This window comes from Alosa alosa, chromosome 6 (genome assembly GCF_017589495.1).
Source record: "Alosa alosa isolate M-15738 ecotype Scorff River chromosome 6, AALO_Geno_1.1, whole genome shotgun sequence".
Taxonomy (NCBI): Eukaryota; Metazoa; Chordata; class Actinopteri; order Clupeiformes; family Clupeidae; genus Alosa; species Alosa alosa.
The window spans coordinates 13,514,338-13,542,047 of NC_063194.1; the positions used below are offsets into that span (position 1 = coordinate 13,514,338).

At 41.0% G+C, this 27,710-nt stretch overlaps 1 long non-coding RNA gene and 2 gene segments (V, D, J or C); all 3 read left to right on the plus strand.

Moving 5' to 3' along the window:
- Window positions 1–3,174: 3,174 nt before the first annotated feature.
- LOC125295617 lies at window positions 3,175–10,694 on the plus strand. The segment is given in 3 exon segments: window positions 3,175–3,214; window positions 3,294–3,608; window positions 10,363–10,694. Coding segments are annotated over 3 exon segments (687 nt in total).
- Window positions 10,695–11,543: 849 nt separating this feature from the next.
- LOC125295618 lies at window positions 11,544–12,746 on the plus strand. The segment is given in 2 exon segments: window positions 11,544–11,604; window positions 12,430–12,746. Coding segments are annotated over 2 exon segments (378 nt in total).
- A 2,328-nt stretch (window positions 12,747–15,074) lies between these two features.
- On the plus strand, window positions 15,075–27,242 carry LOC125296528. Of its 2 annotated transcripts, XR_007193783.1 has the most exons (6): window positions 15,075–15,214; window positions 25,113–25,305; window positions 25,442–25,930; window positions 26,027–26,175; window positions 26,640–26,944; window positions 27,055–27,242. It is a non-coding gene; the product is annotated as an uncharacterized LOC125296528 (long non-coding RNA). The 2 variants fall into 2 exon arrangements; XR_007193782.1 differs by having other exon boundaries at window positions 26,027–26,944.
- Window positions 27,243–27,710: the final 468 nt, after the last annotated feature.

The window sequence follows — 27,710 nt, forward strand, 5'->3', positions numbered from 1 at the left end:
TGCACACAGCGAGGGTAAGCTTTGATACGGACTATGAAGCGGGAGACATAAACAGTGTGGTTCCGCGATGCTCAGCTTCTCAGGCTATGTAGCCCAGCTCACACCGTTCGCGATAAACACCACAGCTCTGCATACACTTGGACCTCAACAAACACTCAAAGCCGCCAAACATTCAGCTGGGCGATGTTGGCAAGGGGGCCTAATACAAACACACACAATCATCTGCTCTCCCACCTACAGCCTACCTAACGGGGCTATAAACCAGGTGCACTGCAATCAATGAGATTCCCTCTACGTCACTACAAGCGACACACCTCCCGGCGTCATTCCCGGGATACCCCTTGACACCACACTATGTTTTTGTGCACACAATTGAATTTCTTCAAGCCCCGTTTTAATTATTAGGTAGGTGCGTTTTAATCATCGAGATCTCGAATATACTATAGCGTGCTCATGTTTACATGTGTCAAGACAATATTGAGTGCTGCGTTTTACAAATTGTGCCCACGTTTAAGTAGATCGTGCTCACAATGTTCTATAACCATGTTCACAAATTTGCTGCTCGTTTTAATAAATCGTGCCCTCGTTTTGGTAAATCGATGCGCTCGTTTTAGTAAATCGTGCTTTCGTTTTAGTAAATAGTGCACTCGTTTAATAAATTGTGCCCTCGTTTTACTATGCTTAAAATGAGAGCTCAATTTAGTAAAATGAGCTCACACTATAGTAAAACGAGAGCACAATATAGTAAATTATTGCACACGATTTAGTAAACCGGCGCACAATTTAGTAAAAAAGCGATGCGATTTAGTAAAGCAGTGCACAATATAGTTAAAGCGAGGGCACAATTTAGTTAAACAAAGAGCACAATTTAGTAAAACGAGCGCACAATGTAGTAAAACGAGCGCACATTCTCTCAACATGCAAAACATTTTGCGATGACCCCTCTAGGGCTCCGTAGGGAAGCGAGACGGCCACCATTCAACCCGAAAAAAGTCATATAACCATTCCAATGACTCTGAAGCTGGTAAATTAAGGTAAATTAAGCTAAAAAACTTGCATATTAAGCTAAAAACCTGCATAGTGTGCCTTTAACGTTACCACACACGCATAGTGATATAGTCTTTTGGTCCTGGGAGCAATTAACATGCACGCGCGCCCACTACCGCTACAGCCATATGGCCTAGGTATACGCACACAGCACAGGTGAGCACAGGCTACCAGGAGAAACATCAACCAATTCAGATCAATTAGTTAAAATATAGATCAGCCATACAATTGCAAGCAACCATGGCACAGCGGGCTACTGTATTAATGTCATCATGGTCCTACCATATCCTCGAACTCGTCTGCTGCCCGAACGTTAAGCCAAGAACCTTCTTTGCGTTCTCTCCCTCCTTTTTTGTATTTTCTATCCTCTGTTTATGTTCTTTTTTTTCTGGCTACCAAATTTGTTTACAGACATTTTTCCACTAGTTTAGCCTACCAAGCATACGCGTAGCCACGGCCGGGCCTGGACGAGCCTAGGCCTGTCTACTTGTCAGTCTTGCCCGTCCAATTAGAGGGCTTTCCTTCGTTTACGTTCACCATCTGAAAAAGACGCGCAAGTCAACACTGCGCTGAGAGCTCAAGAATCAGTCAAATCGCAAACAGCCGGGCAGCTCCGTAATTGTCAGGTGTGATGAAATGCGTTCATGTTCCACTTTTTATGTCATAAACGTTGCATGCCTAAAGGCTTTGCAGTAGGATTGTCCGATGGTCAAGCTGTTGCTTCAATTTGTGTTTTAATTTATGCGACGCACCGATGCTGGGTTCATTCAGTTTTGGGCAAGTTTAAAATGTTTAGCCAACTGCGTAATTTGTCATTTTTGTTCAATAAGTTCCACTTTTAATGTCATGAATGTAACATGCCTATGATAAGGCTTTGAAGTTGTCCAATATGGTCAATCTATTGCCTCAATTGTATTTCATGTGACGCACCGAAGCTACATTCATCCATTGTTTTGCTCCAGTTGAAAATGTTTCTATGTAATTTGTCAGCTGTGATCAAATGCCTTCAATAAATTCCACTTTTATGTCATAAATATAACATGCCTATGATTAATGTTTGTATGGCCACCCATTTGAACATTTCTGGCTACGCTACTGCTACCGAGAACAGAATCTCTTCATCTCACGTCTTGACACTTGCAGTCAGATGGGCTACTACTCCCCACGGGGGAGGGGTAATTTACAGGGGATACATTTTTAAAAATAAATCGTTATCAACCAATAGGGAAACTGCCAGAAACAACAAGCAACAACGCTTTAAGCTGGTAAGTGAGACACATCAATCAGGACTTCAGCTGCTGTTCAAGTGCTTTAGGCTTCTGAAAAAGATGTAGAATAGTCATCATTTCATAAAAGGGCAATTCCACACGAAACTGTCACATCCATAACGCCAACACAATGCCATGGTACAGTTGGCGTTATGGACGTGACAGTTTTGCGTGGAATTGCCCAAAAGTCCTTAAAGTATGGGCTCCTGGTCCAGCCTGTTTGGACTAAAACATAGTGTAAGCATTCCACCTCTGAGGACGTTTCCACCCTCTGCGAGATATTTCATAAATTATACTGAGCTCTTACCATGGTGTTGAAAAAATTACCATCTGCAGTTGCATTATCATTTTGTCTGATACTCTATCTTTTATTTGAGGAAGTTGTCATTGTGTAGAGACCACAGCGGGCAGTGTTCACCCTCACAGCATTGGTCTGACCAGTGAGTTACTGTAAAAAAGGAAGCTGGTTATGTGGGAATGTACAGCATAGCTTTGCTAAATAATATAAATATATAAATGTGATATTCAGTGAATTATCTTGACCACTACCTAAAGAAGCCACATTTTAATTATTTTTGATTGAGCAGAAACAGGACAAACCAAACAAACATAAAAATGACAAAAATATTTCCAACAAACTTAAACACACTGACAGTAACATGCCAGAACATGTTGGTAAATACACAATTTCAACTCTGAGTGAACTGTCAATGTATTTTGGATTCTCTCTAGGTAACTCCCAGTACTGCCCATATGCAAACTGTCCACACCCTCCTCCTCATATAAAGCCTGGCGTGGCATGTGTCTCAGCCACTATCAGTACAGAGGAGCAGCCACCATCAGCTCAGCTACACAAACCATGATCCCTGCAGCTCTGCTTATGCTGTTGGCAGCCTCCAGTGAGTCCTAAAAGTCATTAGGAACTATTTTAGTGATCTGCATTCTGAGTGTTTATGTTTCTACATGTGTCTCTTACAGGTGTGAGGAGTGACGTGGTACTCACTCAGCCGAGTTCCATGATGACACAGCCCGGTCAGTCTTTAAGTCTCACCTGCAAAGTTGCTGGGTATGACCTGACAAGTACCTATTGTACATCATGGATATGGCAGCCTGCAGGAAAAGCACTGGAGTGGATTGCACTTATATGCCACGATGGGAGCACATCTTACAGTGATCAACTGAAAAACAAGTTCAGCATCTCCAGAGACACCTCCAGCAGCACAGTGACTCTACAGGGCCAGAATCTCCAGGCTGGAGACACAGCTGTGTATTACTGTGCCCGATATCACTGTTGTACAAACTAATGGCAGACCAGTACAAAAACATGGGCTACTTATTCCACAGTCAGCACAAATATTCAGACTTTTAATCTACACACAGTGTCATGCAACATAGAGTGTCATCCAGGGAAAGGAATGGAATGGTTTGGTAATGTAGATCTCACACTTACAAGAGACATTTACAAGACCAGACTTTGTTGACAGACATAATTGTGACTGAAGAAAAAATAACACAGATATTGTGTTGTTTTTATACACTCTGGAGTTGAGTGTTTTAAGCAGATGAAAGTGAGGAGGTGCTGTACAGTACTGCATTGATGATACTCAAATATGTCAATATTATTGTTTTCATACTGTGGAGGGACATTTCCAATCAATAGAATGACTCTTATAAGTCCTGTACATAGTGGATATTGTAATAAAATGAAAGAAAATCCTAGACATTATTAATACTCTACGGGGGCACAAGAGAGAGCATCCCGCCTGGTGCCACATCTGTATGGTTGGAAGCTGTACTGCCAATAACCAAAAAGTGCTGCAGAGTCCTGCGGACAGCCTGGGCCATCAGTAGATATGAGCTCCCCTCTGTCCAGTACAGAAGACATCAGCGTCAGTGTGTCACTAAACCCCTCAAAAAAATGAAAGACCCCAGCCACCCTAGTCATAGTATGTTTCAGCTGCTGCCATCTGGTAAGCGATATCACAAGCTCTAGGCCCGTGGGCTCAGTAACAGATTTTTCCAGCAGGCACTCAGACTGATGACTATGGAAAATGAGGGCCTGTCATGTGATCACTCAGGTGCACTCTCATATAGATACACACACACACACACACACACACACACATACAAAGACTTTGGTTTCACTGGGAACCAATCAGCGCTAGCTCCAAAACACAGCGTTTATTTAAATTTCCGTGGTCTGCAGGTAGACTCACGCCATGACAGCATTTCTTGCTCCCTCCCCCCTCCCCAGCTCCACCTGTTTAGATCTGCTTGGGATAGGGGGGTCTTTAAAGGGACACCAGGCAAGCCTGATGCTTTTTCTCTACGAAACTCCCCCTCGCTCGGTCTGAAGCTCTTTTCCTTTTCTTTGCATCTTCCGTCAAGGGTTTTCGCTGCTTCTTCGCCGGCTCTGCCATTACGTTTGCAACAATCGCTAGCGTTTCGTTAGCCTGCATCTGTGCTGTAAACTGATCCTGCCGATTCGTAGTGCGATACACTGAACTTGCAAAGCGGGATATTCTGCCTACAGGCAGTAGGGGCGGGCGAGAGAGTCTTCATTCGCCCTGTAATGAGTCATTTAACCATATACCGACTTACGAAGATGATTAATTAACACGAAAACGTTGCCTGGTGTCCCTTTAATGTCTGTTAATTTTGTTGTATCCTTCATACAGCAGCAGCAATTACACCGCGTCACTATGTTGGTGCAGATGCATCTAACAGCAGCAGCAGCAGCAGCATCTAACTCTGATAGTCCACCAAGACCAAGCATATTACCTTGTACTTACATCAATATAAATCTTAAACTTATTCTGAGAGTTTCCTCTCTGAACTATCGACAAAGCTACTTCATCAGCACATCACTCACACTATTAGTGCTTACATATAATTACTCTTATTATCTATTATTTATTCCTGCAAGGAGAGCCAAACCCAAAGATTTTTCCTCTCTTTAACGTATATGGAGATATACGTTTCCAAAGATAGTAACCTTGTCATCTCCAGTAAAACCTAGTTATACTAAAAACTTAAGTTAAAAACTAGTTATACATACATTAGTGAAGCTTGGAATACCACTTCATGGCTAGACCATGTTTTATCTACTGCTGATGCTCATGCCTCCTTACAAAGCATTGAGATTTGTTATGGATTAGCTACCACTGACCACATTCCTATAGCTATGGTGTTGAATGTGCAAAATGTCCCCAAGGTAGTTAAAAATGAAGAGGCTTATGAGGCCAAAATAAATTGGGGAAAACTAGCTGAGGGTGATGTTCTTAAATACTGTTTTAATTCTGATGCTGCTATGAGTAAATTGCAGCTACCTATGACTGCCATTTGGTGCACCGATATGAATTGTGGGGACACTTCTCACAGGAATGGTTTATGTGATATGTATAATGACATATTGAAAGCCTTAATTGAGGCTAGTGGGTCCTTATTCACGCAGACCAGGAAAACCAGGAATATAAAGCCTGGGTGGAATAATTTTGTTGCAAACCATCATACTGAAGCCAATATGGCTTATAAAGCCTGGGTCTTAGCTGGGCGGCCCAGACAGGGACCTGAGCTTGAGCATAAAAAGAAAATGAATGCCAAATATAAATATGCATTGCGGTATATAACTAAGCATGAGCAGGCGCTAAGTGCTTCCTCAATGGCTGACTACTTGCTTAAAAATAACATAACTCATTTCTGGAATGAGGTGAAAACCCTTAATAGAACCAAGACCGCTCTCCCATGTAACATTGAGGGGGTGACTGCACCAGAGGACATTGTTGACCTCTGGAGGCAGCATTATTCAGCGTTATTCAACTGTATAAAGAGTGAGCCTTATGATGTTGGTGTGATAGAGGACAAATATATCTATTTTCATCCAAATGAAGTTGTTAAGGCCATAGGGCAACTTGCCGACAGAAAAGCTTGTGGCATGGATAACATTACATCTGAGCACCTAAAGCTAGCTGGCCCCAGGTTAGCAGTGCTACTGTCTATTTGTTTCTCTGGGCTGGTGTGCCATGGAATATTGCCTGATTCCATGATGTCAGTCATTCTGGTTCCAGTAATCAAGGACAAAGCTGGTAAGGTTGGTAGTATTGATAATTATAGACCGATAGCCCTTGCCAGCATTATCTCAAAAGTTCTTGAAAGTCTAATTCTTGACAAAATAAGTGACTGTATATCCACCACTGATAATCAGTTTGGCTTTAAGCCCAAACATAGCACTGACCAATGTATCTATGCACTGAAAGAGGTTGTTGAGGCATATAGAAGTCAGGGCTCTACTATGCTTTTAGGTTTTATTGATGCGTCCAAGGCGTTTGACCGCATTAATCATTTTAAATTGTTTAATAAACTCATGCACAGGGATGTCCCCAGCAGCCTGGTACGAATCTTAGCCTTTTGGTACTCTAACCAACGTGTGTGGGTTAAATGGGGGAACACTCTATCTACATCTTTTTATGTTAGTAATGGGGTAAGGCAGGGGGGGATTTTATCTCCAGCCTTATTTAATGCCTACATGGATGACCTGCCCAGGCAGTTGGGGACATGCCAAACCGGCTGTATGGTTGGAGAAATGTTGATTAATCATTTCTTATATGCAGACGACCTAACCATTCTATCACCAAGCAGCAGTGGGTTCCAACAGCTACTTAATATCTGTTCTGATTATGGGGTAGAATTTGATATTAAACATAATGCAAAGAAAAGTGTGGTTATGATATGTAGAACAAAAGATGATTTAAACATTAAATTCCCTTCTTTCTATCTATCTGGAGAAGAGCTGGGAGTAGCTAATACCACAAAATATCTGGGGCACATCCTAACAGATACACTGGAGGATGATGCTGACATGAGCAGACAAAGGAGAGTGCTATATGTCCAAGCCAACATGCTGGCTAGAAAATTCCATCACTGCACTACAGATGTTAAAATCAACCTGTTTCGAACTTACTGCTCCCCTCTTTACACAGCTCCTCTCTGGGTTAGATATAAGAAGGAGAGCCTGCTTAAGCTAAAAGTAGCCTATAATGACTGTCTCAGGATTCTCTTGAAGAAACCAAGAAGTACCAGGGCAAGCCAGCTGTTCTGTAGGCTGGGTTTAACTACTTTCATGGCTTTGGTGAGAAATCTCACTTTCAAGTTTATGAACAGGCTGGACCGATCCATGAATGAGCTTATTGTTCAGATAGTAGATCCAAGTCGTAGCTCTGTGAGGTACATGTCAAAAATATGGGAACACTGGTATCTGTGCCTTCATTAGCTCTATTCTTCTGTTGTTGCTGTATAGAATGTGTATATATGAATGTGTGATGTTTTATTGATCTGTGTACAGTATTGTCTTCTGTGGGCCTTGAGCCTGTAATAAAGTTTATATATATAGCAAAAAATTATAGTATATCAATATAGAATCTGTTTTCCTGAATTCTGAGTCTTTCTCACACATGACGTGAACATTAGATTTTATTGGCTAACTCCCTCCCACCCATGGACAAGAGGCACTGATGCAAATTAAGACTAGTGTCATACTGTACCTACTGATGCTATGCTACATAAGAATCCCTGCATGCAAGGACACAGAGGGACTTCGCATCGAAGATGAATTCCATACACTGCGTGATTGTAATTGTGGCATTTATGACAGGTAAAATATGTTGGTTGAGGAGAGTACCTCCATATTATTTCATAATAACTCAAAGTTTTGGGCTGGGAACCTTATTGTTTGTTTCAGGTGGTGAGGCACAGACGTTGTCTGAGTCAGCATCTGCAATAATTAAACCTGGAAGCTCTCATAAACTCACCTGTACCTACTCTGGGATAAGTGATGATAATGCTGATATAGCATGGGTAAGACAGTCTCCTGGCAAAGGACTGGAGTGGGTGGCGTTTATATCAGCACCAAGTGGAGCTAGCAAGTACTACTCCAAATCTGTAGAAGGAAGGTTTACTATCTCCAGAGAGAACAGCATGGATCAGGTTTATCTGCAGATGAACAGCCTACAGAGTGAAGACAATGCAGTGTTTTACTGTGCCAGAGAGACACTGTGACAGAAGTGTCTGCAAGATGTCCAAAACCCACATGGTGAAAATAGGGGCACTGAACCATGACTGTCCTATAGAAAAATACTGTTTTAGCATTTTGCTTTGCTTGCCATACTATGTCTGAACAGTAGGTGGAGTCAAAGAGTCTGAAGAAGGACACACTCATAAAACCAAGGGGGACAGAGCCTTTGCAGTAGTAGCAGTCCCCAGACTGGATCTGTGGTGGTGGAGACAGTGATACTGTAGGCTCATTAAAGAGCAAGATAAGTTTCACCAGAGACACCGGCACTAACACCGTGTTTTTACAAGGGAAGAACTTTCAGACTGAGGACACAGTTGTGTATTACTGTGTTTGAAACCCCACACCATGACAAACATGCTACTTCCTCACACAAAAATCTCAAATCTGTTGTGCCCCTTCTCCAACACAAAAATGGCCTTGAAATAGCAACAGAAAGTCATCAGCTTCTTGCTTTGACTGAGTGACGTGTTGGTGTGAAGTTTCAATTTGAGCTGACAGAGTTTAGTTAGAGTGTACTAATCTGAATGAGACGACATTCTGTCATGCTGATTCAAAATTTTATTTTTCTTGAACTCAAGGGCAGGGAGATGTAGGACAACCATATGCAAAATATACTTAAGTGAGATATTTGAAATACAGTAAGTGATAGCGATGCGTGTTTTTGTTCCTGACGCACACGCACATGCCTCACGCACATGCAGATGCCTCATTTGTTGGCTTCCAGCCGATGGTTAGGCCTACAACAGTGGAGAACACCATTACAATGAGCCGCTGGGTCACTTAAATAATAAAATAAAACTAAAGAGGAACCCACCACACTTTGGTCAACATGGAGTACAAGTGACCAGGGAGCAGTCACCATGCAGTCTGCTAAAAGTAATGACAACACTTTCTGACCTGAAAGACAATAGTCATGACAGGGGAGAGTAATAAACGTAGCATACCTGCCAGCAGTCCTTTACAAACCAAAACACACATCCAGTGCACAGGGTGAGCGAATCTAACAATGCTGGAGTGCTGCAAGACATGGTACTACTTTCCCAAACTGTGAGCCTGTGGTGCTATAGATATTAGAAAGCTTGATACCGCATTGTCCGTCGAGTTCTATTAGGTGGCATCATAAACGCGGTCGCCATATTGCTGGGGGCAACACCTTTACTGTCTATGGGCAACACTTGCCGGCAATCAGAGACACCCGTCTGATTTCCAGTCAGAGTCACATGCTCCTCCATCGGCCTCCAGTGATTGTTGCCCCCACCAAGATAGCGTCACTTTTTACGTATGTTCTGGAAACCAATGCGATATCTAGCTTTTTAATATCTCTGTGTGGTGCAGGGGTGACCGGCGTCCAGGGATCACACACTCAACAGACCAATCCCCACATGGCCTTTCTTCTATCCCTTTATAAGGCCTTAAAAGCCTTTTCAGGTGCAAGCAATTAAGCAGAGAGGGCGGGGTGGGGCAAGGAGAAAAATATAATTGCTACCAATCTGGTTCTAAGCAGTCCATCCTGCTACATTTGCTTTTGACACAACGTCCCAACTTTTTCTGATTTGAGGTTGTATTACTCTCTCTGAAACATGGAGGTGAATGGTGGTGGCCACTGTCCTCTAATTTTACAAACCACATTTAGGGTTTTACTGACAAGCAAACCTACAACCCCAAATCAGAAAAAGATGGGATGTTGTGTAAAATGCAAATAAAGTAGAATGTGAATGTAATGTAATGTAAACCTACCCTGTCCCTCCTATTAGGAAGAAGCCATGCAAAACCATGATTCCTCTCAGTGTCTATATATTCAGCCACAAATACACACACTCACTGACTCACACACAGCTAACAGACATGAACTTAATTATTGTATCAACCTTGCTGGCTGTCTACTTAACAGGTGTGGAGCCAATTTTCCACAATGCATAGAAAGACATTAATGCAAGCACATTATTTTTTTAATTTTATGTTTCATGTTTTTTTAAGGTGGACATGGTCAGACACTGACTGAATCTGAACCAGTGGTCATCAGTCCTGGAGGATCTCACAAACTGACCTGCACAGCATCTGGGTACACATTCAGTAGCTACTATATAGCTTGGATCAGGCAGGCTCCTGGGAAAGGATTGGAATGGATCGCAAGCATGTACACCTCTTCATACATCTACCACTCTCAGGCTATTCAGGGTCGGTTCACCATCTCTAGAGATGACAGTATTGGCCAGGCATATCTGCAGATGAACAGCCTGAAGACTGAAGACACAGCTGTGTATTACTGTGCCAGAGAGTCACAGTGGCAGAGGAGGCTCCAAGGCTGAACAAAAACCCTGCTGCTCATTACACCACATACCCGGCATTAAACTAAAACATTAAAGTTCATCACTTATTCACCTTGAGGACATTATATTTTTGAAAATGTCATAAATCAATTATATTGTGTTTATGTATTGCTTGTACTAGTTATAATCATGCATATAATTTTATTATCTCACAAAAATATTGTCTTATATAAAAGCTTTTTGTTTGCTTGTTTTTGAGAATCAACTAATGTGAAACTAAAGTGATTAAAATGGCCAAAAAGCAAATGATTCATAGAGAGGTAAATGTGTGGTCAAATTTGTGAGAGATTATGTTAGAGCTGATCAATAAATATTGCCAAACTATCCAAAAATGAATATGGATGCAATGTATGAAGATTGCAAAATCACCGTAGTAATCTGAAGCAAGTGATTCCTGCTTCTTCTGTTGTTTAACTTTGTTCACACTTAATTGTAGCTTGTCAGATGATTTAAACTGGCCAAGCCACATACCTATAAACTGAATATATGAGGCTTGGGGGCTGTCACAAGTTTGTTCAAATAATTTCCACAACAAGCTATTTTTGTAAAGTCAATATAGGGTATAGTATATCTCATTCATTGCATAGCTTGTCATACGCAGACTTACTCCTCATATAAACAGCAGCTGTACCTGTACAAAAGATCAACTCCCATCAGCTCAGCTCCAACAAAGACTATGATCCCTGCATCTCAACTCATGCTACTGCTGGCAGCCTCTTGTGAGTGTTGGAAAGTAAAAACAAACGGGAGACAAAGTGTATGTAATCTTAATCATATTTTTTTACAGGAGTGAGGAGTGATTTTGTTCTAACTCAACCAAGTTCCATGATGGTGAAGCCGGGTCAGACTCTGAGTCTCACCTGCAAAGTTGCTGGTTATTCACTGACAAGTACAGTACCTGTTGTTGTACATCATGGATACGGCAGCCTGCAGGAAATGCACCGGAGTGGATTGCACTTATATGCCACAATGGGAGCACATATTACAGTGATAAACTGAAAAACAAGTTCAGCATCTCCAGAGACACCTCCAGGAGCACTGTGTCTCTACAGGCCCCAAATCTACAGGCTAAAGACACAGCTGTGTATTACTGTTATCACTGACCGATATCACTGATGTACAAACTATTGGCAGACCAGTACAAAAACATGAGCTACTTATTCCACAGTCAGCCCAAAATCATACTTTTAATCTAAAAACAGTGTTATGCAACATACAGTGCTGCCCAGGGCAATGACTGGAATGGTTGTGTAGATATGACACTTACATACTTAAAAAGGTGAACTGAGGCAAACTTACTAATAAATAATCCTATGTTTGTTTAAGGCCAACTAAATAATATGCCACACTGACCAAACTGCAATTGAGGATGTGATGAATCTAAATAAAATGTATGCTACCTACCTATCTTATAGGATACCACTAACTTGGCAGTAATGAGGTCTGAACCCGTAATTGTTTATGAGTCCATAGAAGACAGTATGCAAATTCCACAACAGAGTCCCCCTATTTAAGCCCTCTAAGGTGACACATGCACAACCTTCCGCTAACAACAGTACAATGGAGATGAGGTCCATTCTCCTCTTCACCGTAATACTGACCTCAATAAAAAGTGAGTACAATTATGGAAAATACAGATAGTCTTTGGTGTAAATTGAGGGTTATTATGTTACCATGAATATTTACACTTGTTTTGGTCTTTTTTCACATTTAGGTATTAGCTGCCAAATCCGTCTGGGTCAGTCACCTGCTGAAGTAAAAAGACCAGGAGAGAAGGTCAAGATCTCCTGTAAAATAAATGGCTATTCAATGACGAGCTATAACATACACTGGATACGACAGAAACCTAGAGAGGCTCTGCAGTGGATTGGGAGAATGAACACGGGAAACAATGATCCTACCTATGCAGAGTCTCTGAAAGGCCAGTTCACCCTGACTGAGGACGTCTCCACCAGCACACAGTACTTAGAGGCCAAGAGTCTGAGAGCAGAGGACACTGCTGTTTACTACTGTGCTCGAGAGTCACAGTGACTGAAGCTGGTGAAGCAGCTGTACAAAAACCACAGACTCAAGATGACAAGCAATTAAAAGGGGCAGCAGGGTTCAGTTGTTTGGGATATCATAGCTTGAAGGCAAGACAAGGAAAGTTTATTTATGTACCGCATTTCATACACAGGGGTATTTTAATCTGTTTTACATAAACAAAAGCAAAGGATAATAGTAAATAAAAGCATAAAAGGGTAATAGTTCAAAATAGTCTTACAAGTCCAATACATACAATGTGTTGTTACTGCAGCTGACCAGATATTGGAATATTCATATTCATACTCATATTCAACATTCATACACTCATACTGTCAATTGAGCATTAGTAAGATTATTATCACTACTATTAATTTGTAATGCAGTGACCTGAAAGCATACATTACATTACAACAATATATTGGTTTGCAACATGCCAAAGTAAAGCCATCATGTACAGTAATATGCAATTTGTTCTTGTTTGTCATGGAACAGGGCCAGGGCTTTTTAGACAGGATTGAAAAGGGTGTTGTGGTTCTTCTTCCTTTTCGTATTTTGACCAAAGTATGACAAAGGTGTTTTATTGAGACTTCAAGAAACTATTTAAAATTGTGGAAATATGACCTCTTTAAAACTTTATGAAACAAGTGTTACAGCCCAGGCTTGCATAAGCAAAAACCGTGAAAGGGATGCCACCACCAAATGTAGTTTCAAGAAGGAAATTCATTCATCTTCAAACTTGAATATAACTGCATGGAAGAGGTTGTGTGTAAAAGAGAATGTGTGTGTGTGTCAAGAAGAGTGCAGCTAAGTGAGTGTTGGGCTGTGATTGTCTAAAGATGCGTGAGTGAGAACAATGTTTAAGTGTAAGTAAATGTAAACAATCAACCCTCGGCCTCCACACAGTCAATGCATTGGCCACAACAGAGACTGAAGGGGGTGCAGAGGATGGGTCATGGGTAATCATGCAGTGTAGAGTATGCATCAGTTCATGTTTGTTCATCATATGTTAGGTATTTTTGAGGCAATTTTGACTCTGCTATACAGGATATGGTAGAATGTGTGTGTGCATGTGTGTGTGTGAGTGAGTGAGTGAGTGAGTGAGTGTGTGTGTGTGTGTGTGTGTGTGTGTGTGTGTGAGAGAGAGAGTGATGGTAGTGTGTGTGTACCAGTTTAAGGGTTTTGAGAGAGAGACAATGTATGAGAGAGTCTGAGACAATGTTATCACATCTCTCTTACTGTTATTTCTTTATAAATTCCTAAAGGATGGATCATCTTATAAGGCAGGGCACCCTTTTATCTTAAAAGGGCCATTTTTTTTTACCAGAAATAAAAATAAATCTGTCTGGGACCGCAAATATATCGGAATCCTTTAAAAGAAATCAGTTTAAACATCTCCATCTTTATTAGCCTCAGGCATGGCATACTTGCATATATGCTGTATTGTACAGTACAATATTACCACTATTTGTTAATGTGTTGGGACAGCTTGAAGCTTAACAACTATATGAAATTGTTAGAAATATTTTATAACTTCCATTTTTAGAGAAAGCCAGGGAGCTGCAGGTTGCCCTAGAGTCTGTTCAGACAGTGATTGGGCAAGTAATATGTTTGGCAAGAGGAGTTCCATAGGTGTTGATTTGTAGTGTGGCAGCTTTGCCATGTCTAATTTCTTATGCCACTCTATTTCACAGGGCAGATGTGCAGCCAGTTTATGTGTTATTTGACAGCCAGAGATGCCTTTGTTGGCATCTGGGCGGGGGTAGTGTAGTGTTTAAAGACCTGGGCGAGCGTGCAGTAGCCTGAGCGTTGTCGGTTCAATTCCCGGCTTCCACTGTGTGCTTCCAGTGTGTGCCCTTGAGCAAGGCACTTAACCCCAAGTAGCTCCGGGGACAATTTAATCCCTTGTAATATAGTTCACATACTGTATGTAAGGCACTTTGGTCAAAAAGTGTCTGCTAAATGTAATGTAATCTTAACAACATATGTGTTAGTGACACAGGAATAAATAAATAAAATCATCTTGAATGGCAGTTTTTAAATATGATAACATCTTTAACAAGTTGTTTAAACAAAACAAAAACAATAACAATAACAATGTACAGTAGTTGTTCATCCTCTTGGCTGCATCCTCGAGCCTTTGAATAAATCACAACTATGATATAGGCCTTCTATTTAGTATCCAAATCCATCATATGTGGCATTGCCTAAACTTCTTCCACTACCAAACTGTAACCATGCAGTCAGAGACACGGAATGTTATGTCAATATTGAATTATGTAGATGTCGCCACAGCGATGTGCTTCTGTGGCTCATTTGAGCATAAAGTGTCTCATTTCATAGCAGGACAGTGAGGACAGAAGGATGAACTGTAGTTTGCTCCTGCAAGTTCGAAATGAAGTCCATGTTGGCAGAGACTCACATGAAAGATATGATCACTACTGGTGTTACATTGGATGTGATCAGCAGAAAATACTGTAAGTGGATGAAATGTGAAAGAATATAATCATTATTGTAAATATTATACAGGCTTAGATATCCAAAATCTGGGACAGAATTTAATTTTAAACAGGCTAGGCCACTAGATTAAGTAGTATAGCAAAATAATTATAATCAGCATGGAGACACACAGCTCTGGAAAAAAGGAATCTGATATCGTCCTATGGTTTCTGAGTGACATTCGAATGAGTTAACGGTCATATTCAAAATTAAGAGGCCACTGCAAATTTGAATATCATCATGAACTCATTTGAATGTCACTCAGCAACCGTAGGATGACATCAGAAAAATGTGCAGTGGTCTCTTTAATTTTTTCCAGAGCTGTATGCAGAAATATTGGGTTGCTTGTAAGCAAGGCCAGTTGCTGTGTTTAAAGTTATGTACTATTTATTAGGATTTATTCCCCTAAATGGATTCGCCATATTTAACGAACCAGCTACTGTAGCTTTGTGATAACAAAATCTTACCTTTTATGTGTTTAGTCCACTGAAAGTTATCCACATATCAAACAATTAAATCCACAGTTATGGAGGAACTGTTTTGGGGAAGCAGTTGCACTTTATCCCACTTTTACTGCCCTTTTTAAAATTAAACCACTTCCATAGCCTAGATAGTAGGGGGGATTATCAACAAAAAAGGGCCTAATCGTTACGCGGTGGATAGAAGCACCAAAATTGGTACAAACACTCTTTATGATGTATCTCATCATTTGAGAAGGGGTGCCCAAAATTTCTGGTTCGTTTAGGTCATTTTTTAAGGGAAAATCCAAGATGGCCGCCTAAAACGACCCAAGGATAATAAAACATTACATAGTTGGGCATCATGGTTTATTCTGCTACTTTATTATTTTACATTTGATATATATAGAGATGGTTAACAAATAATATGTGCAAGATAACCCCTGAAAATAATCTTACATGCCTTTTATACAGCTTTAAAGGGAGGAAAACAGGCTTAAAATGGTCAGAATGACATGACTCCCCAAATGAATCCTCATCTGAGAAGTTAATTATTTATGTATGCATAACATAAATATTTTTAAAAACTTTTGGAAGAATCACTTAATAATTTTCAAAAGTATGTTCCAATGTAGAACCACTAGCTGGGTTCCAATTATCAAGCTAAATCTAGGCAAACAAAGGCATCCCTAGGCTAATTGTGTCCCCATGATCACCTGGGGTGCGTATTTGTGAATCTGTGGGGCTTCCTGGGGGGTACTGTACCGTTATTTCGGCAATAACATTAGAAGCTATGAAATTTTGATTTGTACTACAGCATGGGTTCCTAAACTCAAACAATGTGGGCCTCCCCTCTGAAAACAGTGACACCTCTGCGCCCCTAATGATATTCACTTCAGTTAAGCCACTTAAATCGGTGCTATACTATGCTATAGAATGAAATGAGTTTTCATCATATTTTTGACGTTTGGCTTTGTTGCCCATATCAGGCTCGGGCCGTGCAGCAATAAAATGTGACAAATCTGTCCATTTTACAGCAAGTTAGCTATCGGAACGTCACATATTACCGTCACGTATGTCCAACCTCTTACGTGTATCTGCCACTTAATATTCATTTCTATACAAACCAAGGCAGCGGATTCCTAAATGAACGCAAGCACCCACACCATAAGTTTATCTAAATTAGCTATGTACCAAAAAATAAATTTTACCATGACTCGAAGAGCTGTAAACAGTGTTGTAAGGCTGCGTGTACAAATCCGCACTAGTAACTTGCAGCTAGCTCGGCTGGCGGCACTGTTGCTAAATTACGTTATGAGGTTTGGCACATATACATTCTCACTCAGGATAGGGATCAATAATACTTTCCACTATCCCAAAGATTTAGTATGCATCTCTTCTATGATTTATTTCGATTTTATAATGTTGTCAATTACATAATCATTGAAAAAAAAACATAGATAGTTCTAACATGAAATAAACGTTTTTCCTTCTTTTTTGAATCAACCTTCCGCGCCTCCCCTCAAATTATTTGGCGCCCCCCAGGGGAGGCTCGCCTCACAGTTTGGGAACCTCTGTACTACAGTAACGGTAGCCAGCTAGTATTTAGCTGTGCAGTATGTACATTGAGTAAACCTCATGATACCTTGACGAGCTAGTGAGAGAACTAGCAGCCTGGGCTTTTAGCTCAATTACTAGCACGCTCGCCTCCCGATCCGAGGTGCTAGAGAGCAAATATACATTCAGCCAGCTCAAAAAGTGCAAAAATATATGCTCTGTCTTCCAGAGAAGTATACACTACAATTCCAGCTGTTACTTGTCAACCAAAGGCCATCTTAGTGCCAAAAGTTAACCGAACTTAGCATGGGCAATAACAGAGGAGGAAAAGTGGGGTGAGCAATCAAACTGATGCTTCACTTTAGCCTGAACTGTCTGACCCACCTGCTAGAAACTCACTCCTTCCTCTCTTTCATGAAAAAGCTGCCAGCTTTGCTATGGTCAGACATGGCATGAATGTTGTAAAACAATTGACAGAGCACCTAAATTCCGGCCATTGACCATTGACCATTTGACCAACCATGGCATTTGACCAACCACTATATACATTTACAAAAATGGTTCAGTGGAGTGATTCAGAGATCCAGACTGTTATGGAGAGATGTTTGTGATGCTTAGTGGGTTACACATAGAGATGGCTCTATGGAACACAATCGGATAACTTTTAGATGGAAGTAGTTGAACAACTGTACTATGTGATAATGGGGTGGCTACCTCTGGAACAGCAGACTCCTTCTAAAGCAGGGGTCTCAAACTCAAATGAGCTGGGGGCCAATTTTGCCAACGTCATCTGATTGGAGGGCCGGCTATTTCTGAAAATGCAATGTTCTTTTTTTCAAATACCACACAAAACTGCAAACAGAAAGTGCAAGTGTTTTTATCTAGTTTTAGACACCTGTGCTGCAACCTTAGCTTATAAATAAAATAATGATAAAATAAATATTAATACAAATTATAAAACAAATGAAAAGCATAAAAACAGGTATGTGTGTGTTTCACACCAAATAAAAATATTTTCCTCTCATAACTTTTTTAAACCTGGCAAACTATAGGCGTCAGGGTTAAGAAAGCAACACCATTGGATTTTTATCAAAATTTCAAAAGGCCATGGCTTGAAAGTGGTCAGAGATAACGTCCTACTGTAAATGTAAAAATCTTTGAGTAATACAAAAGTTTATGAAGGGGGTAAATTTAGCCATCTAATTTGCCACTGGATGGCAAGCACCTGAAATTATGCACCTTTCAATAAATACTGGATGAACATATTTGAGCAGGTTTACTTTCCTTTTTTCATATTACCCACATAACAAATTAACAGGAAAACACCTAAGATGGATACCAACACCTAAGATGTATATGGTTTCTAAACCACAAGGGCTACAATAGTATTCTGGTCAAATCAGTTCCTATCGCGGGTAATCTGAGTACCCAGAAGTTCGCATCATATTGCGGGTGACTTTGTAGTTTAGAGCCCTATTTCTACTAGCCCTGCTGTCTGTACCATGTCCATTACGGACACTATCATCACGATTACCACTGCAACCTCCGAGCTATGTTGGGCAGAGGGTCGAAATAAGCATGGTATGCTTAGTGGACACCGTCGTATACACGCAGACGCACCTCCATTCAGACGATCGATCATAATCTCCAAAAGGATATTCTCCTTCAGATTAAGAATAGGTGAACTAGATGTACCCGATAGCGGTACAAAATATGACCGCCGCTCAGTCCTGTACATCCGTTGCGCGAAAATAAATCACACTTCAATTTGTCTCCATATTTTACTCCATCCCCCACTCTTGAAACTTTTGTGTATGCTTGTTTGGCATGCCTGAGTGTGTGTGTGCGGCTGCACAGAAAGTAGCCTACTGGTGCTGAAAAGGTGAATAGATTGTAGAATAGCCAAAGAAGATGTAGCATTGTTATAAAACCTTTAAAATCTCTAAACAATCACAAGTAGGGCAGTTCATCACAGTTCATCCATTGCAACTGGATTGATGAAAGGTCACTTACACCTGTAGGCTACATTGTATTTGGGAAAAGCAAAAGGTATCAGCATAATGTTATTTATTTATTTATTTTTTATGTATTTATAAACAAAAACATCTCTGTCAGTTCCATGCCGTTTTCAACAGCTATCAAAAACAAAGGTCATTTTGGATGGATGGATTTTTTTGTGAATGTTTCTTCTTCTACATAAGATTTTAGTCATCTTTAGTTCATGTAATACTTTATTGTCAATGCACAAATTAAGTAACAGTAGTCTGAAACATTATTGTTAATGCACAAATTAAGTAACAGTAGCCTAGTCTGAAACAAAATGCTGTTTTACATCTAACCAGTGGTGCAAATAACTGACATGTCCAAATGGGCCTTGATGAAATCGTCGCTAGACTGTTCATACACATTTTAGCGGACCCAAAGTTGAAGAGCTTTTGTCCGTTATTGTTAGGTGCAAATATAGGCTGATTCATGTTCCCTTGCATTGTTTAACTGAGGTCCATGGCTAGTCTGGCTTTCATCAGACCAAGCTCAATCTTTTAAGAAATCAAAAATAAATAGCGGGCAGATCAGGCTGGGTTCCCAGCCTAGTCCATAGGCACCCGATATTGTTTAATTTTCGATTGAGATATACACGCTCTGGCTATTCTAAATGCAAAATGCATCAGGGAGTTATGACAAAAGCGGTAACTAACAAACTAGATCCTAATAGAAAGCTGTTAGCTTCCCTAAGCTACAGGTAGGATTATAAGGTAGGCCTATTTACAACATAAATTGTCAATAGGCTATGCTGGCGACACAAATAAAATCTCCTTTGGAAACCAATGGCTTCGCCTTACAGTATCAAGCGGACTTAAGCGGTCATATCGTGGCAAAAGTTGTAATAACATTCACGCAGCTCCATGAGTCAAGGAAAGCGAATGAAGTAGCCACTTCTAAATGGGACCCACTACACAGTAGCTTAAGGTGTTTTGCTAAAGCAGCCATAATGAAATGAAGGTGTCATTGTTTGGATACTTCACACACACGTGCTTTTTAATTTCACAGACTACAACTACCAAGCTGTAATCAAAGTACATCGATTCCCCTCTCACACCCTGCACGCACTTAAAACAAAATAAACAGGCGTCTCAGTCTCACGCATGTATAGGCAAAACTGTATCAGACCGGTGTAACGTTGGTAAATCTTCCATTGCACAGAATGATTTTGTAGCACGTGCAATAAATGACAGTCGAAAGATACAAACAGTGCTGCTATACATTTGCTTGGTATAACCGCATTTATAGTTTTCTACAAATGCAATCAATCAAATGCCTCCATCACTCAACCAACGCTAATGGTAACATTACCTATGTCCTTATTGATATTACAAGATTAACGTACCTGCAGTAAAAACCAAGCATGTCCGATAAACATCCTCAGATTTATTTCGGCTTCAAGAAGAAATGGGAATTACACTTCATGTGAACATCGTCCTATCCTTATTAGATGTTCGCTGCGGTAAATTACAGTCCTTGTAGGAAGCGTCCATTGTTTTTTCCAACCCACTTTTAACTTCCAACAAAATTACGTCTCACTGCAACGATGCGCCATCTAGTGGACAAACGACTACTTCTCGCCAATACTGAAAAGCAGCCATGATGATGATGAATATTTATTTTGGCTTTCTTTTAATCCTACTGAATTTGTAATTATGTATCGGCCGTTCTAATACCGATAGTATGTGGGTGCCTGTGTGTGTGCATGTGTATATGTGTGCACCGCCATTTACAGGCCAATGAGTGTACAGTCACTAAATGTACACATAACCTAATTTTTTTAGACCCCCATGGATGAAATTCTACGAAACTTGGCATACCCCCAGAGAATGCCAGGTCAATCATACACATAAAATTTGGTGCAGTTCTGAACATCTTAACTGAAGATAGGGGCGATTAAAGCAGAATAATATTGCATTTTCATTTTTTACCAGGGGGTGGGGTGCAAATCACAAATGAGTGATTATGAGCCAGGTTGATGTGGGCCCTTGAGACCAACATACCATAAAAAGATTCTTCATCCTCAGTGCCACGGTTCAGGTAGTTATTTAGGAAAAATTTTTTTTTTTTTTTTGCGGTTCAGGGGGGCCCAGCACGGGGAGGGGGTGCGTGGTGGTGGTCCCCGGGCCTAAAATGAAATTTTTCCGTAAAAGTCTAGTGGGGCTACATACCCACCAAATTTCATGTACCCGGTGGTTCGGGTGTCCCGGTATCAATGACCAAAAATTCAGGGAGTAGATGACGGAAAAATTCTTGAATTGTGTGCATGTGTGCGTGTACAAATTTATGTTTATGTGTGTGGGTGTGTGTGTGTATATAATGCGTGCTTGTGTGTTTGCCTGCGTATGTGTGTTTGTGCATGTGCATGCATGCGTACATATGTCTACTGTGTGAGTATGTGTCATACATTATGATTACTGTAAATGTATGTGTGTGCGTGTGTATCTGTTTATGCACATGTGTGCACATGGAATGGGTTAACATGACCCCTGGAGGCAAACATACGGAAAAAATTGGTCATCCTAGACCCTACAGTTCTCAAGATATTCACAGAGAACTGTGTCTGCCCCCTCCTTCGGGGGTCCAGTCCAGCGGGGGGGGGGGCTACAGATCAAAACGAAGAATGACGGTTCCATGCTATCCATGTGGGGTACATGCCCACCAAGTTTTGTGTACCCGGTCTTTCAGTGTCCGGGGAATCCTTGTTGGTATCGTCACTAAATGTACACATAAATTATTTTATTTTAAGGCCCCCCATGAACGAAAGTACACAAAACTTGGCATGCATTCGGAGGGTGTCAAACTGATCCTACACTTTTAATTTCGTGCAGTTTTGACCTTGTCAGCCAGAGATATTGTGATGAAAACACCTAATTTTTTGCTTTTTAATTTTTAACTAGGTGGCGCTATACATGAAATAAGTGGTAATGGGATGGGTTGACATGCCCCCTTAAGACCAACATACATAAAAAAAGGTGGACCTCCTAGGCCCTACGGTTCTCGAGATATTCACAGAAAACTGTCTCCGGCCACCTACAGGCCAGTTGGTGTATAGTAACATAAATTAATTTATTGTGTGGCCCCCCATGAACGGAATTTCACAAAACTTGGCGTGCATACAGAGGGTGTCATAATGATCCTACACTTCCAATTTCATGCAGTTTTGACTATGTTAGGTCACAGATACCTTCAATTACAACACCTCATTTTTACTTTTTTGTGTTTAACTAGGTGGCGCTATACATGAAATGAGTGGTTATGGAATGGGTTGACATGGCCCCTTGAGATCAACATACAAAAAAAAAAAGGTCCTCCTAAACCCTACGGTTTTCGAGATATTCACAGAAAACTGTGTCTGCCCTACCCTCCTTTCGGGGGGTCCAGTCCAGCGGGGGGGCTACAGATCAAAACGAAAAACGATGGTTCCATGCTATCCATGTGGGGTTACATGCCCACCAAGTTTCGTGTACCCCGGTCTTTCAGTGTCCGGGAATCATTGACGGAAATTTGGGCATGCGAAAAAAAAAAAAAAAAAAAGAAAAAAATCTGACTAAACCTATATGACCGCCGCTTCGCTGCGCGGCGGTCATAATAACATAGCCTACATAGCCTACCTAAGACTTCATCACATTCTCGCGTGTAATACAAGTATTTCCTAAAAAACTTTGCGCAGCGATTTTGGGTTTAAATGAAGCTCTGGATGTCTAGCACATAGTGGAGCAGAGTACAAATGAGATTTGTCACCGTACTTGGAACTATCGTCTATTTTAATCAATATCGTTGTTTGTCACAATTAAAAAGTCTCAAGGGCCGGATTACATTATTACATTATTTGACATACGCCAATTCCGGCCCGCGGGCCTGGTGTTTGAGACCCCTGTTCTAAAGGGTGGGCAGCATGGAAACTATTTCCAGAAGTAAAGGATGCCTTCATTGCTATGACAGCAAATCCTTTTCAACTGCTTAGCCAGGAATCAAACATGTTTGCATGCTGGAGAAGTACACGCGGTGTTCTTCTGATAAAAATCATGAAAGTCAATGATCTCAGGAAGGACTTGTTTTCTCAAATATGTCTCTCAATGGAAAATATTCCTCCCACACAGGCTGCACTGATACAGCATTCAAATAGAGCAGTGTACCAAGCTAGCATTTGGTCCAAAGGTCTGCAGGCTACCCAGTCAGTGCCTTCTCCTGAAAAATATGGATGGACCAAATTAGATGATTTTTGGACACCTTTATGGACACTTTTACCAGAGGCAGCCAAAGTATGTAGAGAACCTCTTAAATGTGGCAGCAAAGGTGAGCCTCTCTGCTCTCGAAAGTGCCGATGCCAGGATGCTGGGTTGCCTTGCACAGTATTATGCCAATGTGCCAGAGCATGTGAACAGATGCAAATATGCAGTATGTAGAGTAGGACTAATGTAATCTAGTGTGGTGTTTTACTGTGTCTTAAGAAGTTGTAGGGGACATGTGTGCTTAATTGTATGTTTTTTGAGGTCTGCCTGAGGTGCTTGACTGTCTGTGTTTATAGTATCCTTGAGACAATAGGTGGATATAGCCATAGTGTAGCCGTATTGTCTGCTTAAAACAGAGACATATCTATGACACATATACCTAATTTCATGATTTTAGGAGGTTGTTTAGGTGGCCTTTGAAATAGCTGCCAATTGTGTGGATAGGCAGTGCAGCCTTTTTTCAATTTCTTTAAAAATTCACTTCCCGTTTGAGATTTCTTGGAGCAATCTTCCAGGATTACGTAGGATCACCCAAGGGACATATATCAAATTTCAAGCTTTAGGAGGTTGTTTAAGTGGCCTCTGAATCAGCTGTCAATTATATGGGTGGCCATTTTGAATTTCTTCAAAATCTCACTTCCTGTTTGAGATATGTTTGATCACCCCTTCTATGATGTCTTAGGGTCACCCAAGGAATATATAAGCTTTTAAGAGGTTGTTTAGGTGGTGATTGAATTAGCTGCCAAATTTGTGGCGGGGAGCGCAACATTTTTCAATTTCTTTAAAAACTCAATTCCTGTTTGAGATTTTTTTGGGCACCCCTTCTAGGATGTCTTAGGATCACCCAAGGAGCATACATACCAAATTTCAAGCTTTTAAGAGGTTGTTTAGGTAGTGTTTGAATCAGCTGCCAATTTTGTGGCGGGGAGTGCGCCTTTTAATTTATTTGATAAGGAACTGATAAAAACTGAGCAGCAGAAAAGCTGTCATAGTCGATACATAAATAGTTATTATAATTAGGTTATTAATACTATTACTTTACTACTATTATTGTTATCACTGTTATTATTGTTATTCGGATGAGCCAATAATGTAAATCTGAGTCTGAAATGTTGGCTACAAACAGTCTATACTGCTGTAACTGCACTGCTGCTATTATTAATTGTTAACTTCTGGGAACTATTTGAGGCTTCCATTAGCCGCCATTGTTGGAAAAAAAATGGAACATTAGCGTCAATGGAGATGTCACAACTCTCTATCTATATGGCTCTGCTCATTTCATAATATGACACACAGGGATGTTTCTCCATTATGCTGAACATAGGTTAGTGGTTGATTTGGACAATATTCAGAGTACTGATTTCATTAGATACAATTATAACCTGTCTATGTGTTCTTAAGGAATACTATTTAAAAACAAATTGGCAGATATTTTTGTCTGCTATAGCTGAATTCTGACATAGGCCTACAACAGCATTAGTCCAACTCGCATCTCTTTTCATGGAGTGAGTTCCTTTTTCCTTAAAACTGTTCTGACAAAGGGGAAAAAAACAATTACCTTCAGCTGGGACCTTGCATCTCCTTAGATGTTCAGCATGCCTGATGGATGTCATCATTAGCCTACTTCCCTGAACAGCTCCTCAGCAAACAGCAGTTGCTCTACAGGTGTCGTTTGACTGACAGGACTGGAGCAGCCAGGCTGGAGTGCATAAGTGACTGGATTTCTCTGTCATGCAGCTGACTGTGTAGGCCTATGTGTTGGTGTATGAAGTTCTAGAGGTATTGATCATGTTGTTACACACAGAAGTCTATTTTCAAGGATGGGAAATGATAATAATGCTGCTGTATTTTTGAGTATTAATGCTGTTGCATTTTTTGAGTATTAATGAAAACTTGTTGGTCTTTGTTTGTACAGTATTTGTCAAGCAATAGGTGCATTAAAGGGCAGAATAATCCCTGCACCATTGCATGGCGGGCTGGATAGTCCACCCCAGCTTCCCAAAACATTGATCAATTTGAAACACTGGATTATTGCCTTTGCACTTCATAATACCTGGATTTTTATTATTGATATTCACTGAAGGATGTAAACTGGCAAGGATATGGGTTTATACGTCCATGAGGCAATAGATGCACTAGAGGGCAGAATAATCCCTGCACCATTACAGGGGGGCTGGGTAGTCCACCCCAACTACCAAAAATATTGACACCTGGATTGTTGGTTGTTTAGACGCAATGAGTGAGGTCCATGTTCAAGCAAAAGGTTAAGTGGATATTGTATTTCCTATGGCTGTATATTTGAGGCAGTGAGTGCATTTCTGCACAAAGCTGGCCTTGAGGAAACTATGGACAGAAATTCAGGTACAAGACTAGAGGTTTGGGACTGCACCATGAGAGTGTTAAGGTGCGTATGATACTGACAATCTACTCTAAGTGAAGTTGGTTTTTATACTAAACATGAAGCTTAAATGATAAATGAAATATGTTTTTGGCTCCTAAGATTTTCACGAGAACTGACCATCCATTGAAGGATGTAACCTTGGACCAGCCTGAGAACTTTTCTTCCCCGAGATGATCTTCCTGGTCGTCCAGAATCCCTCTACTGTGAATCTCCATGATGCTGTTGATAGGAGTCCGTAGACCATCATAGTGAGTGTCATCAGCTTCACTGAGGAGCTACGGGTGCACATTCAGCACTGGATTTAGAGGGGGTTTCACCAAAGCTTCATGGATGCAGGCGCCTTTCACATGTGGGGGTACAACATTGCAGTGACTAGATTTATAGAGCCACAGGTGCATTCTGGGGCAGAATAATCCCTGCACCTTGGCAGGGGGGCTGGGTAGTCCACCCCAGTTCCCCAAATCCACCGATACACCTAAAACACTGGATTATTTTTTCTTGCACTTTTTGATACCTGGATGTATTGTTATTACACTGAGGGAAACAAATGTTAAGGAGAAAAAGATAAGGATCTATGTAGTTGAGTCTGAAAAGCAATGTGTGCACTACAGGTCAGAATAATCCCTGCACCATTGCAGGGGGGCTGGGTAGTCCACCCCAGCTCCTCAAAATATGAATACGTCTGAATATGTACATTGGATTACTCTTTCAGTTTCTTGACAGCTGGATTTTAGGTTTGTATTGAGGGAGGTCCATGTTCAAGCATAAGTGAAGCATGGGGACGCATCCTCTGGCTGTGTATTTGAGGCAGTGAATGCACTTCAGGGCAGAATAATTCCTACACCACTGTAGGAGAGTTGGGTAGTCCACCTCAGCTCCCCAAAAGACAGAAACCCTCTCAGAGACCCAACATGAATGTGTTGGCCTTTTAACACTGCTGGCCTTGAGGAAACAATGGACAGATATTCAACTACTTCAACTACAAGAGGCCTGGGACTTCATCCCAAAAGCAGCAAAGTACGAGGATACTGATTCCCAATCTACTCCAATTGAAGCTGCTAGCCATTGCTTTTCTTTATTTAGCATGAAGCCTAAATGAAAAATGAAATATGTTTTTGGCTCCTCAGATGTCAGGAGAACTACCCTTCTGTTGGACCATCCTAAAAAGTTTTACTCCCCATGTGAATCTTCCTCATTGTCCAGAATTCCTCTTCTGAAAATCTCCATGCTGCTGTGGATAGGGGCTGTAGACCATCATTGTGAGCACCATCTGCTTCAGGGAGGAGCTACTGGTGCACATTCAGCACTGGCTGCAGAAGGGTTTCACCCACAGCTTCATGGATGCAGGATGTGCATATGCTTTTGCACATGGGAGTACAACATTGCAGTGGCTGGATGTATTGAGCCACAGGTGCATTCTGGGGCAGAATAATCCCCGCACCTTGGCAGGGGGGCTGGGTAGTCCACCCCAGCTACTCCAAACCATTACACTTGAAATGCTGGATTATTTATTTGTACTTTTTGATACCTGGATTTACTGTTATTACACTGAGGGATACCAATGTTCAAGGATAAAGGACATGGTATAATCCTGTGTTTGTGTCCCGCGCACGTGGCGTGTGATGAGAATTGTGTCATCAACGCGGCATGCACGAGGTGTCATGTGCCTCCCAACAATTGTGACCGTGCATCAATGATGTATGTCTTTGACACACGCAAATGTGCATGGAGGAGTATACCACTTCCTTAAGGATCTACAGTAGACAATTATGTCTGAAAAGCA